The sequence below is a fragment of the Dromiciops gliroides genome, chromosome 5, assembly GCF_019393635.1.
Source record: "Dromiciops gliroides isolate mDroGli1 chromosome 5, mDroGli1.pri, whole genome shotgun sequence".
NCBI classification, from domain to species: domain Eukaryota; kingdom Metazoa; phylum Chordata; class Mammalia; order Microbiotheria; family Microbiotheriidae; genus Dromiciops; species Dromiciops gliroides.
In genome coordinates, this window is record NC_057865.1 from 128,122,322 (window position 1) to 128,135,994 (window position 13,673).

The 13,673-nt window shown below is 37.4% G+C and overlaps 1 protein-coding gene across 2 annotated transcripts in view; it reads right to left on the reverse strand.

Annotated features, from left to right (window-relative positions):
* Window positions 1-13,391, reverse strand: part of KCND2 (potassium voltage-gated channel subfamily D member 2) — a 622,261-nt gene extending 608,870 nt beyond the window's left edge. For both annotated transcript variants that reach the window (XM_043966445.1, XM_043966444.1), the window contains exons 1-2: window positions 13,257-13,391; window positions 11,207-12,735 (exon numbers count right to left, since the gene is read on the reverse strand). In XM_043966445.1, the coding sequence (XP_043822380.1) occupies window positions 11,207-12,321 (1,115 nt within the window). In that variant the 5' untranslated portion in view covers window positions 12,322-12,735; window positions 13,257-13,391. The remainder of the gene's footprint in view (window positions 1-11,206; window positions 12,736-13,256) is intronic.
* Window positions 13,392-13,673: the final 282 nt, after the last annotated feature.

Here is a 13,673-nt window from a genome sequence, read left to right on the forward strand (position 1 = left end):
GACAGAGAGAATCTCCTACATTTTGCTACATTCCCTAATAGCTCTCTATGCTATATTGACACCAATAACTGTAGAGAGGTTAAGTTTTCATCTGGCAGCACACTATAGTGTTAACTACCAAGCTTATGAATGTGATTTAACCTAAATGCTGGGCACTTTCTGGTCTGGAGGAAACTGTACTCCTCCATAGATGAACTGTCTTCAGGGATTCAGGGGGAGGAGGAGAGAATAACTACCAGCCTGTGTCAATATTCATGGAGCAAATGAGGCTTTATTCAAGGATGCACCATAAAGGATGATGATTGGGGCAAAATTCCCTCTCTTACCAGTGGTTCCTTTACTCTAGCTTTAGGATTATCTGGTTGGTCCTGATATCACAGCATCCCTCTCCTGATTCAATATTTTCCCACAACCCATACAGTATCTCAAATGCTCTCTCTCCTAGCAGGTCATTACATGCAGGGGGGAATCTCCTCTGTGCCACCTCCACCACTCCTTCCCTCCTTCACCCAGTAGTTTTTGCCTCAAATGAAAACATTTTAATTTCTGCTCTACTATCAATGCATAGTTTACATGATTACTAAAAGGACACTGTGTAACATAAACAGTTCTAAAAGAAACAGAAACTTTCAATATCCATCCAAAAGAAAAGGATCAAAATGACTAATATTTAGAGATAGGAGCTACACTGACATATTAGCTCACATCTATCAATTTAGCTAATGGTAATAGGTGGAAAATTCAATATTGGTGGGCATGCATCTGAATTGCTGTTAGAGTTGAGAAATTTTGCCCATTTTGGAAAAGAAGTTTAATATGTACATAGAAAGTTACACAATTGTCCATATCCTTTTACCCAATAATTCTAGACTTGGATTTATATACCAATGATACTATGAACAAGAAATGGCCTGGAAGTACAAAAGTAGTTATAGCGGCATTATTTATATTAACATAAAAAAGAAATAAACAAAGGAGGGAAGGAAGGAAGAATGATAGAAGGAAGGAAGAATAAGCATTTATATAATACCTATTATGTGCTAGACATTGTGCTATGCACTTTTTTTTACAAATATCATTTCTACAAACATCTCCAACAACAACCATGTGTAAGTGTGGTGCTACTATTATCTCTGCTTTAAATTTAGGGAACTGAGAAAAATAGAGATGAAATGACTTGTCCAAGGTCACACAGCTAGTGTCTGAGGCCGCATTTAAACTAAGGTATCCCTGGTTTCAGGCATAACACTCTTATCCACTGTGCCACCAGCTGCTTCTTAGGAAGAGACAGAGATAGAAAAAGCAAAAGCAGGAGTGAGAGAACAAGAGAGAAATGGAGACAAACAAAAACAGAGCAAATTATGACTAAGATTTGGAGAATGTCCATATACATTGCATTATATAAATATAATGGGATGTTAATGCACCATTTGGAATGGCATGTATATAAATTATTCAAAGAAATATGGGATGAACTATATGAAGTACTGCAGATGAATATAATAAAAAGATTAAAATGTACAACTATGTAAATGAAAAAGACATTACATAGCAATTAAACTTGGATTAAAAACATTGGACAACAGTCCCCTCACTATAGATCTTTCAGAGAAAGTATGTTGCAGGAGGGATTGTGATTCAGGTATTGGTGCTACTAGAAGACTATGAAGATCCTTTTCAACTTTGAGATTGGTTGAGTATTGGCACATAAAACATCCGGTTGTTATTTCTTTTGAACGAATGGAAAATTATAATGTCTCAACTTTTATGTGCCATCAATGACAATCACTCTTGTAAGTTGTTTTACTTAAACGTTTTCAGGGATTGTACATTGTAGATTCAATTGGGAGTAGGATCTGTGTGATGCTGAGACAATATCAAAAACACAAAAATCCTATATACATTATAGAAGGGAAAGATGGCTCCCAGCCAGTGAGTCAGGTAACTAGCATTTATTAAGCACTTAGTGTATACCAGACATTGTGCTAAGCATCAGGAATGCAAAGAAAGGGGGACAACATATGGTCCTTGCTTTCAAGAGGTTTATATTTTAATGGAAAGAACAACACAAAAGCAACTCTGGGCATAAAAGTGATATAGAGAGTTGAATTAATCTCAATAGGAAAGCAGGAGGGAGGGAGGAAGGTAAAGTCCTCCTACAGAAAGTGATATTTTAATTGAATCTTGAAGGAAGCCAGGAGGCAAAATCAAGGTGAGGAAAGAGTGTATTATAGACATGGGGTCAAGAAGGCTGATATTTCTGCATTGTAGAGTACATGGAGGGGAATAAAATATGAGAAAACTAAAAAGATAGGATGGGACAAAGTTGTGAATAGCTGTAAATGGCAAGCAGAGTATTTAGATAGGCTTCTAACGGTAATAGAGACCCGCTAGAATTTCCCAAGTACGAGGAGGTGGAATCACTTGTTCATACATGTACTTTAGGAAAATTGCTTTGGCATCAGGACAGAGGACAAATTTGAGTCAGAGAGACTCAATCATCTGGGCAACAGGTGCTGAGAATCAGCACCAGCATGGTGTTTGAATGACTAGAGAGTAGCAAAGGTTTACAAACAATGGTATGCACACAGAAAAGACAAGATTTGACAACAGAGGATTTGGGGAATGAGTATGAAAGAGGATTTGATAATGACACTGAAGTTTGAGTCTGAATGACCAGAAGGTAGCAGTATCCTCAACAATAATAGGAAAGATTAGAAAAAAGGGAGGATTTTGGGGAAAGGATAATAAATTCTCTTTTGGAAGTGTTGAGTTTGAGAAGGTTACAGGATTATAATTGAACTAGGGACTTAGCCTGTTTTCAGAGACAAAAGTCTATGGGAGCATCTTCCATATCTATTCATACCAAGGAGGGTAGCTGGGGACTTTTCCAACACATTAACTGTTCGACATAACTGCTATTTTTGACCCCAACCCAAATTATACTTTTCATGCTTAATGGGAAAAAAGTACTTAGAAGTTCATTTTGAAAATGTCTGTCCCTATCTGATCCATTCTCATGACCTGCCTCCCTGCATAATTAAAATGGCCATTTTGGGGAAGTAGAATATAACTTGGACTCCTAAATTTGCGCAACATATTTTCAATGTTCCCTCATATGCATACATTACCTCTGGTATAGAGATCTCTCTTTAATCATCAGTAAGAATATTGGCATATCAGGCACTGACAGAGAATTCAACTATGCATTGATTTTTATGCAGCACCTGCCAAAAGCTCACTTTAGATAACTGGTACTTGAATGAGACATCCTAATGGACATGTTAACTCTTCATTTCTCTGGATTTTTAAAAATTCCATTCCTGTATTGTCAGATTATCAGCAAGATGACTGCCTAAACCATGATATCTTATGTTTCTAGAGAAATAACTACTCAGTTAAGAATAAGAATTATTCCTTTAGGTGTTCGTTCGTTCTCTCTCTCTCTCTCTCTCTCTCTCTCTCTCTCTCTCTCTCTCTCTCTCTCTCTCTCCAAAACAATAAGTAAAGACAGCATAATGAGAAGAAAAATATTGGACTATTGAACTTTGCATTGGGATTTAGAGGAGCTGGTTTCAAATCCCAGCTCTGCCACTTACTACCTATATGGAATTGGTAATATAAAGCCACCTCCCTGGACTTCAGTTACCACATCTGTAAAGTTAGGAGACTGGAATCAATGTCCAAGGATCCTTGTGGTTCTAAATTTATGATGATACTCACTGTCACTTTTATAAGTAACCATGCAATATATTCATCTTAGAATTCAGAGTCAGGCAAATGATTATTTCTCTGGAAGAACCTGTATTTTTCCATTTTCAAATTAAGGATGATTTAACCCCTTACTTTTCTTTGTGCCCAAATTAGCATGACGATCAAAGCTTAAATGCAAGTTTCAACGATATTGAAGCATCACAGGTGCCAAGTATATTTATTTCTGTGCATATTTTCCTTGTATTTTAGTTATTTCAACTATGTGTTATAAAGTTGCATGCTGCCTCAAAGAAGATACAGATTAAAAAAAACAACTTTATTCAAATGTAGTTTGACTATACAAATAAATTACAGGCAATTTATTATTATTGTTATTATTATTATTATTATTATTTTACCATACTGAGTAAGTAAATAATCCAAAAAGGAAATAAACACATTCACTGAACTTAACTCTTTTCTTTCACCACTTCAAAATAAGCATTATTTTAGGAATGTACTGCTAATAGTTAGGGAGACAGTAAAGTAGGAGAAAGAATCTGAAAACATGTGTGGCATTCCCCAAATTCCAAAAGTAAGATTAAATTCTCACTTTTTCGTAGTGTTCTCTGTGACATTGTTGAGACTTCCTTTTCTTTTCCCACATAATATGCCACTGTCTTTAAAAAGTCAAGGCAACAAGAGGGGAAAAGAAAAAGTCATTGGGGGAGGGGAACATGTAAAGCTTAAGAAATTGGGTCCTATTTAAACCTGGGTCCAATCCCATTCAAATTGTCAGCATATCAGACAGTCTTTTTCAGGGAAATTTCATATTCGACATTCCAACAGGACCACTATGGTTAGCTAATGAATGTTACCTCTCTCTCAGTCTTTGAACAACTGATATAGATAAGAGATTTGACTTATCTTTTGGATATCTATATTAAGCCCATAAAAATCAACAATCAATGAACCCAACACTCCAAAGGAATCAATAATACACACTGGCAGGGAGAGACAGTTCTTGTGGAGTGTGCACATCTACACCTTTATTATTCTCCAGCTATACATGAATAATATGGGGGAGGACACTTGGAAATTAATCCCTAAGTTACTTGGGACAGAACAAATTAGAAAAACACAAAATATGTCATTGGGTGATACAAAAGAAACTCTATGATATCTTGCCCTCATTTTTCCTGACAATACTTTTTAAGATTTATTATACAATATTTTGATACCTTGCCTTGAGCTCTGAAAAGGAAAAAAAGAACGCCAAAATCTTTTTAAAAATCAATTAAAGCAGTCCCTGTAACTTTACACATGTAACCTTCCACATGTTTTCTAACATTTCTGTATCTCAATTGGGTGTGCTATCTCTTAAGTCACATCAATCTTTCAAAGGTCAGAATCTTATGATTCTATGGGTTAACTAATTGAGAACATTAAATGCTTTTGTGCCCAACCTGTGGTAGAACCTTCCAAGTTCATATTGGTCTGAAGAGCCATAATCAGACACATAGAACATTGACCTCAATATAGTGATGCCGTTTTGGTTCTCTTTGAGTATGAAGGACAACATTCAAATTATTTATCACAGGGAAGAGAAAACTGCGTGAAAATTTTCTATCAATTTTGACTATATTCCCCAGAGTATCTTTCTCTCAACTTGGTCATATATACAACATATGCATACACACATGATCTAAGATAAAGTCTGCTAATGGGATTAGAAACTTAAATAAAAACTTGAAACTGAATTTCTTACTTTGTTTCATGCCTACTGGCTCTGTTCAGAGAAAGGAACCTACCAAGTACACTGTATAAACTCCTCCTCCTGACGTATCTCTGTGTAATTGATCTGGGAACTAAATACAAGCATAAGTACTAGATACTGCATGAACATAATGAAAATTTTAAAAAAGGATGCTCCTCATACAACCCCTACTTCAACTCATAATCATTTATAACTTGAAATATGAGACAAATAAGTGGCAATGAAACTAACAGAAGATTCAACATGTATTACAATAAACTTTACATTTCCTTTATAGCTTAGTTTCTATTTTCATTAAAGAGCATTAAAATACATTAGAAATCGGGTATGATAGGACTTTCTCAAAATGACATGTTATAAAAGTGTGGTCTTTTGTCAGGAAGATAAATAATAGCATTTGTCAAATTGTAAATATGCTTGAGATGAATATTTACTGATATTTTTGTATAGATAGCAGCAAAGGGGGGAAATATTTCCATCAATCCTCAGAAGTAATTTGGCAAACCAAAAGTCTCTGCACAAATGGTTTTAAGAGATATGTACCCAATACGTTCAAAGCTGTGTAATCTGAAATGTGACATCAAGAAATAATGATTCATTAGGTTTATTCTTTCTTTTGACAATCTATATGGTCCCTTATGTTTATGTGAAATTCTTTTACAAATTATGTCATTTTAAATAATTGATGTCCTTTGGAAGAGTTAAAAGTTGTCTTACTCTTTTGTTTTTCAGAATATTATTTCACCAAAACTTTTAAAATAAAAATACTATAAAAAGAGACAGGCAAAGGCACTAATTAGTAAAATGGGGGAAATTCAGATTTGATCCCTGAGGAATTTCACTATATATGTTACTTGTTTTGTTGAATGTCTCCAACTTTTTAGTATTCAAAATAGTATTTTTTCCTTTATTTAGTTGGCATTTTATCAAAGTTGAGATCTCAAGCTTTGATTTGGAGCATGGAACATAAGTAATATTTTACCATGCCTTTTTTAGAGGGTTGGTGGTGGAAACGAATCTAAATCTATGATTTTATTTGTGTAGGGAAAGTCCCATTACCAATACTTATTAGAAAATTCTGCAAACTCTAGTCTTAGATGAGGCCCTGAGAAATTATGTTTCTTGTCTAGGTTCATGTGAGTATGCTTTCTAGGCAGGGCTTGAGCCTAAGTCATCCTGAGTCTAAGGCCAGATCTCTAGCCATCATGCAACACTGCCTGACTTCTGGGATGCAAACAATTTTGTTTCAAAATGATTAAGAGCTACAAAACAGAGAAACAAGATTTTTCAGGAGTATTACTATGAGTTGCTCATGTTTCACTTATTGTTCTTCTTAGAGTTCCTTTTCAGCCATTTTTTCCCTTCTAGGTATATGTCTGTATGCATGCACATAGATCCCTTTCTACCTGTGAGAAAAAACACTGGAGGATAGGTGGAGGAAATACATTAATAGTTGGTGGTTGAGAAGAATGTCACTAGCACTAGTGTGCCATAAAAGTAAATGCAATCTGTGTTTTAAAAAGATGCTTTAATTGCAAAGTAATCATGAAGAACTCAAACATCTAGTACAACTATTGTTCCAAGAAAATAACTCTCTAAATTACTGAGGCTGCCACTAAATAACACTGCTTACTCTGAGGCTCTGAGAGTGAGCTACCCTCAGAAAACTGATGTGAGAGCCTGTGAAATGCACATTCATTTGCTTATCTGGTGTGTTTTGTTTTTTTTAAATACACACTGCATTTCAAAAAACTCATTGAATTTGGCTACAATCACAAATATATACAAAGTCCAATTAGCTTCATTCAGCCTGAGAACCACATTTGGGTTATGAATGGGAAGTTGAATAGCATGAATTGTCGTCCAGTGTATCATTACTTTGTACTTAGGATTTAATAACAAAATATAGAAGTATCAGGTTCCTATTTTCCTATAGCTGCCAAGGAAAATAATCATTAGGGAAGTAGGGCAAAGAGGGGGGAAAAAGGATTATCACAATCTTATCCAGTGGCATGTACACATACATTTATGCACATATGTATATGCATATGTGTGTGTATATATATATATATGTGTGTGTGTGTGTGTGTGTTTAATACACATTTGCTTACTTATCAGGTTTACCCCCCCAAAAAAGGGGGAGGGATCCACAATGTTACCTAATTTAATTTCTCTAATTGCTACCCAATTAAACATGAAAACATTTCACTTATTTTACTATATAGTTTCCCTTTACTTCTATAAATTGCTTCAAATTTGTTCTAAAGTCAAACAAATTCAACAACAAAGTTATTTAGCAACTTTTTTCCAGACTTAAAAATATTTCTTAATAAAGAGAATAAGAACCTTAATAACAATATTGTAAATATTCTTTATACTCAAACCTGAAATAATTGTTCACATGGTATTGGCCTAAGTCTAGTTTCTATTGTACAAGATGTCAGAGCAATTCATAATTCTAAGGTGGATAAACACTCATCTTAAGATGGACTCATTTATTACTGCACACATAAAACAGCACTGAATGGCTAGATAAACAATTATCTAGGTGACATTGGATGATAGTGCCAACACCTAATGACCAGGCTTTTAGCATTTCACCTCCTGTGGTTAATGTTCTTACTAGTTGGAACTTCCAATAACCACTGATTTAGATTCCATTATCACTGCTTCTATCATCATTAGTGATGTATATTAGCACTATTAAAAATAATAGCCACTGTAAAATAGCCCAGCAAATGTAATGCAAAGTTCTTTGATTTTCTACCAAACAGAGCTTGCCATTAACTTCTGCTATTACATACTTTCCCCCAGAAAGTTTACTGTTTATTATCCTTCTTAGGAATGCTGTTAAAGTGAAAAGTCTAGGGGAATTACTCAATGCTAGGTTATGGCCTTTTATTATATTTAATATCTAGACAACATTTGATTTATTAAAAAAAATAAATAAGCTCTATGCAATATGTGAATATGCCTTCTTTAGTTGATCTCCAAAATAGAAATTAAAAGTTAGACACAATAATCACCATATCTTGTTGAACAATCAAGATGATCAAATTTATACCCAGTAATTTCCACCTTTCCATGATAGGTTTGGAATAAGGATATTTATTCAGGATGTTTTTATATAACAAATTTATACTCTCCAATGAACTACCTAATCATTCTGAACTCCACATCTGAAAAGATCTTTAGTAGTCTAAAAGTGAATGGAGGTGAAATATATATATATATATATATATATATATATATATATAGAGAGAGAGAGAGAGAGAGAGAGAGAGAGAGTGTGTGTATCAACTGTTATTAATTAGTACATATTCCAGAAAATTATTTTTCCTAGACCTAAGATTTCAGCAGAACTGATATCTTAAAAGTGGAAATTAATCTACTTCCAATTTCTCAGAAAAGATGCATTTGATTCCCCTAAAGCTCTTACATATGGAACACTTGAAATAAATCCCACTGCAGAGATTTTATTCATACATTATGATTCAGATTCCCAAACCCTTTCAAAATGTAAATAGATTGATTCTGTATCTGCATTTCATTTATGTAATAAAATGTTGTCAGTAGTGTTTTTAAATTACTTATTTTTCCCCAGAAAAGACAAAAGATTTTTACCATTAGCTAATCAGCTGTTGAAAGTTATCTGTAAGAAGTGAACAGACAGGAAGACTGGACTTCTCTCCTATCTACAAGGTAACATTTAAATTGCTTCTCTGAATCTAGCCTCAGCTTTCATTAGTATAGCAATCCTTGTCTTCAATCTGTAGAATCACATAACTGAAGACTCACTGACATCTTATGGACAACGGTTCTATTTAGAAATAATTCCATGTATTTCCTGCCTTCATTTCTTCTTAACATGACGATCTGTATGATAAATAAATCCCTGTTCATTTAGTGTACATCTGCCACTTTTTATTTCTAACTTGAAGTCACTGGTCTGCTTGTTACACAATAATTCTCTCCAACAACTAAATTCAGTGGTATGAAAGTAAGAGGAGGGAGGGAATCTTTCTATAAGGAGTTAAGAACCTAGGGTGAATAAGCTCTTTAACAGTAAAAATACAGGGTTTTATACTAGTATTTTTTTTAAAAAAAGGTGAAATAGAAATGCAGAAAATAGGATATACATTTTCCTAATAAAAATGAAATATTGCCCAGTTTTTGCATAAGGCACAAATAGATTATCAGCAAGAAGTTAAGATAGTCAATGAAAATGATAAGTCATGTTCTATATTACTCTTAATCATTAATAATTTGGGAAAACTTCTTTAACCAATAAGGTGTGTTGCATTAGTTAGCCATGTGAAAAATGAGGCACCTTAGCTCAACAGTACAATACTAACAAAGCATCATATGCTTTACTTAAAGCCAATTAAATCACCCATCTATGCAAAACTTAAAAAGCAGCCTGAAGAGCAACCCTCCCCCCCATAATCATTAACAAACCTTTTCTAAACTGATGAACTATGCAATAAAAGTATAATACTGCAGAAAGGGAAGTAACATTGTTCCTTGGCTTAGTTAAGAACTTATAAAAATAAAAGACTGAAATGATCTTATTTTGTTAGATCCGCTAATGCTTAAAATGCATTTTTTTTCTCCAGTGAGAATAACCTTATTAACCATTTGGTTAACTTTTTAATTTGAATCTTTTAATATATTATCTTCTTTTTAAAAATAAGCCATTTCTTGTTTGTCTTCTTGTTTTGGAAGTATGGTTAAACCACAAGTAAGGAAATATATGAGAGAATTCTAGAGGGCAACCATTCCTGTACTTTACTCCTCTACTTTTATTTACAACCAAGGAACACTAACATATTGCATGATAGAATGTGTAGTGCTCTAGGATCTGTAGTTCTAGCTATTTAAAAAATTGGGTGGCAGGTGTATGTGTGTGTATACAAACACACATACATGCATATATATACATATATAATTTTAAATTACTCAAAAGTTTCTTTTCTTCAAATTGGTTTGACTTGGATAATTGACTTAATAATCATCTATGTATGAAGGCCATGTATATACATACATATATGTGTGTGTGTGTGACAATAGGTAAGTACCAAAATGAATCATTTTTATAGATGGATGAGATTTCTATTCCTTTTTTAAACCTCTTATGATGAAAAGTAACTTTAAAATGGGATCTACAGCTCAATGAAAATAAGTTATATTTCATTTCATTGCATGATCCTATACAATAATTATCACAGAATCTGGGTGAGCATGGATCTTAATGTGCATCCACTTATTAATCATATATTCTTTTTGAAAGCATAATGCTAATTTTCACTTGGTTATATATGTGTGTGCATAAAATTTTGAGAACATGGTAACAGAATTAATATATGAAGTCTAAAATTGTTGACTTCTATCCATATGTCTGGGCATATGAACTAGTGTTTCCAGTGCTTAGGTGGATATTTTTATGTATAGTTTTTAGAATACCAAATGACCATTAACGTGCAGGAATTTCATTTTTGTCACTAGAAGTTTGGGCATGAGCAATCACCAATTAAAATATACCAAAATTTTTCATCATAAACACTTTCACAATACACCTAAAACTTAAAGAAATCAATTATAGACAACAACAAAAAAAAACAATTTCTCTTCATTCATCAGATAGGTATATTCAGAAACACCACTTTTGGGGGGATGTAACCATAATCCCTTGCAACCCCCCTTCAATGGCATTTCATTCCCCATCATGGCACCTACCCTAGTGTTGTCATGGTGACAATGGTATACCAGAAAGCAGCAGGAATGCTGGTGAATTTGCTGGCTGAAGACCCCTTCTCTGCATAGAACATGACAGTAGCGAAGATGATGATAGCCATGGTGAGAGAGAAGAGCAGGAATCCCAACTCTGAAGCACAACTCTTGAGTGTGTAACCCAGGATCCTCAGGCCCTGGGAGTGGCGGGAAAACTTAAAGATGCGGAAGACTCGGAAAACCCGCAATGTGACAAAGGCGCCACTAACATCCTCATTGTCGGTCATCACTAGCCCTATGTAATAAGGCAGGATGGCCACCACATCTATAATGCTCATGACACTGCGTACAAAACGATAGCGGCTGGGTGCCGCGGCCAGGCGCAACAGATACTCGACAGTGAATATCATCACACAGGCTGTGTCCAGGCAGAAGAAGGCTACTGCATAGCGCTCACCACATGGCAGCTCCTTGATCTGGCCAGGACTAGAACCACATGGCACTGTCTCCACAACATTGGCAATGACTGAGACAGCAATAAAGAATCCCGTGACATAGTAGAATACCAGGGCCATGGTGCTGGTATGGGGGTTCTCAAAGGCCCTCCAGACTCTCTGCCGGGCAGTCATTGAAGGCAGAGCACTCTCCCCAGTATTTTCATTGTCAGCATCATCCTGGAGTCTTTCTGCATTCTCCCGCCTACGGTCCTTATATTCCTCATAACAGCAGTCACCAATAATCTCAGGGATGAGGCCAAAGAAGGCCAATTCTTCATCATAGGCAGAGATGCACTCCTGTCTTGGGTAATGGAGCTTGCCAGTTCGGTAGAAGTTGAGGATATGGCGGAAAATGTCAGGGTCACGGTCAAAGAAATACTGCTGGGTCTCAGGGTGGTAGAAGAAGTCCCTCTCTGAGCTGCCCAACAGTGTATCTGGGTAGCGTTCCAGGGTATCCTGCCACGTCTGGAACTGAGTGCCACTCACATTCAGGACAATGAGGGCATCTTGAGTCCTCTTCCTCTCCTGCCTGGGGGGTGCTGGCATGGGTCCTGTGGCCACAGGCATCCAGCCTATGGCTGCTGCCCGAGCAAAGGGCAGCCATGCCGCCACCCCTGCAGCCATGATTGCTGTTGGGGAGGTGCTGGAAGAAGGTTGGAAGACCTTTACTGGGTGGCTACAAAATGAACCACAAGTTCCTCTTCTCTTCCCAGAAAGAAAATACTACTAAGAACCTGGTACAGATGAATGTTGCAACTTCAAAAGTAGAGATGTTGCTGCAGACACAATTCTGAGACAGGCAGCCAATCCTCAGAGCCAGGGACTCCGAAATTTCAAATAATAGTAATAAATATAGCAATCCACCAGCCTCCGTGAAATGAATCTACCTAAGCTCTCACCTGCAGCTGGTTCCACCCTCCCACACACAGGCAGATAGATATACACACAGGTGACTTCAGATGCAGTCCTTTCTTCTTTAAGCAGGTGTCTCTGATTCTTTCCCACACACGGTCCAGATGTTAGGGAGAGGGGTTATGCCTAGGAGATGAGGGGGAGAACTGTCAGTCACCTGTTTTTCTTCACCAGAGGAGAGGGGCTAACTGCTGCCTCGACCCCCTCCTCCAAGACCCAATTCTCTCTCCCCTTTCCGCCACAGTAGTATGTCCAAAAGGCGACCTGTTGTTGGATCTCCCAAGATGCAATCACAGTAGCAGACCCCTCTATCCTCCTCTTTCTGGGAACTGGGTACCCTGCCCTCTACGTGCAGTGGTGGGATGCTGGGGAGTGAACAGAAGGGCTGAGTCCAAATCGCCCCTTCCCGCAGAGCTTGCCCACACGCAATTCGTGAAGGGGAGAAGGAAAAACAAAAGAAAACACCCCCCCGTCCCCCCCCCCCCCCCACCAAACCCGTTTGCTCAAGCCTCCCTTCACTCTCTTTGCAAGTTTAGCTCCCGTGCAATTTGACGTTTACAGACCCCAAGCAGGTTCTTCTTTGGCAATGGTGACAGCAGCGGCGGCATCTGCCGCCCGGAAGAACGTGCCTCGCCTGCGGTACATACCTGAGAAAGTCCAGGCGCGGGGCTGAGTTGCATAGAGACTTTATTCTTTTATCCGTGGATCCAGAATGAGAGACAGGGCAAAGAGAGAAGCTCCTGAGCCGCCGACTCAGCTCCGCTGGGGAAGAAGCAGCCGAAAAGCTCCAGCCGCGCGGTGCTCGTCCCCTTCCCCCATGCCTCTCTGCCTGCCTGCCTGTCTTCTCCCTTCCACGCTTCAGGAGCCCACGGGCATCAGGAGGCGGGGTGGGGGGGGTGGAGAGGAGGTGGGGTGGAAGAGCGGGAGAGGGTTGGCTGGAGGGGGACCCAGCAGGAGCAACAAGTTCAAAAGGTGGGGGTGGGGGGGGTGGGGGAGGGAAATCGCCCCAGCCAACTTAATGCACCTCCTGCTCCTGCGGGAGCCCAGGATCTTGCAGCTCTGAA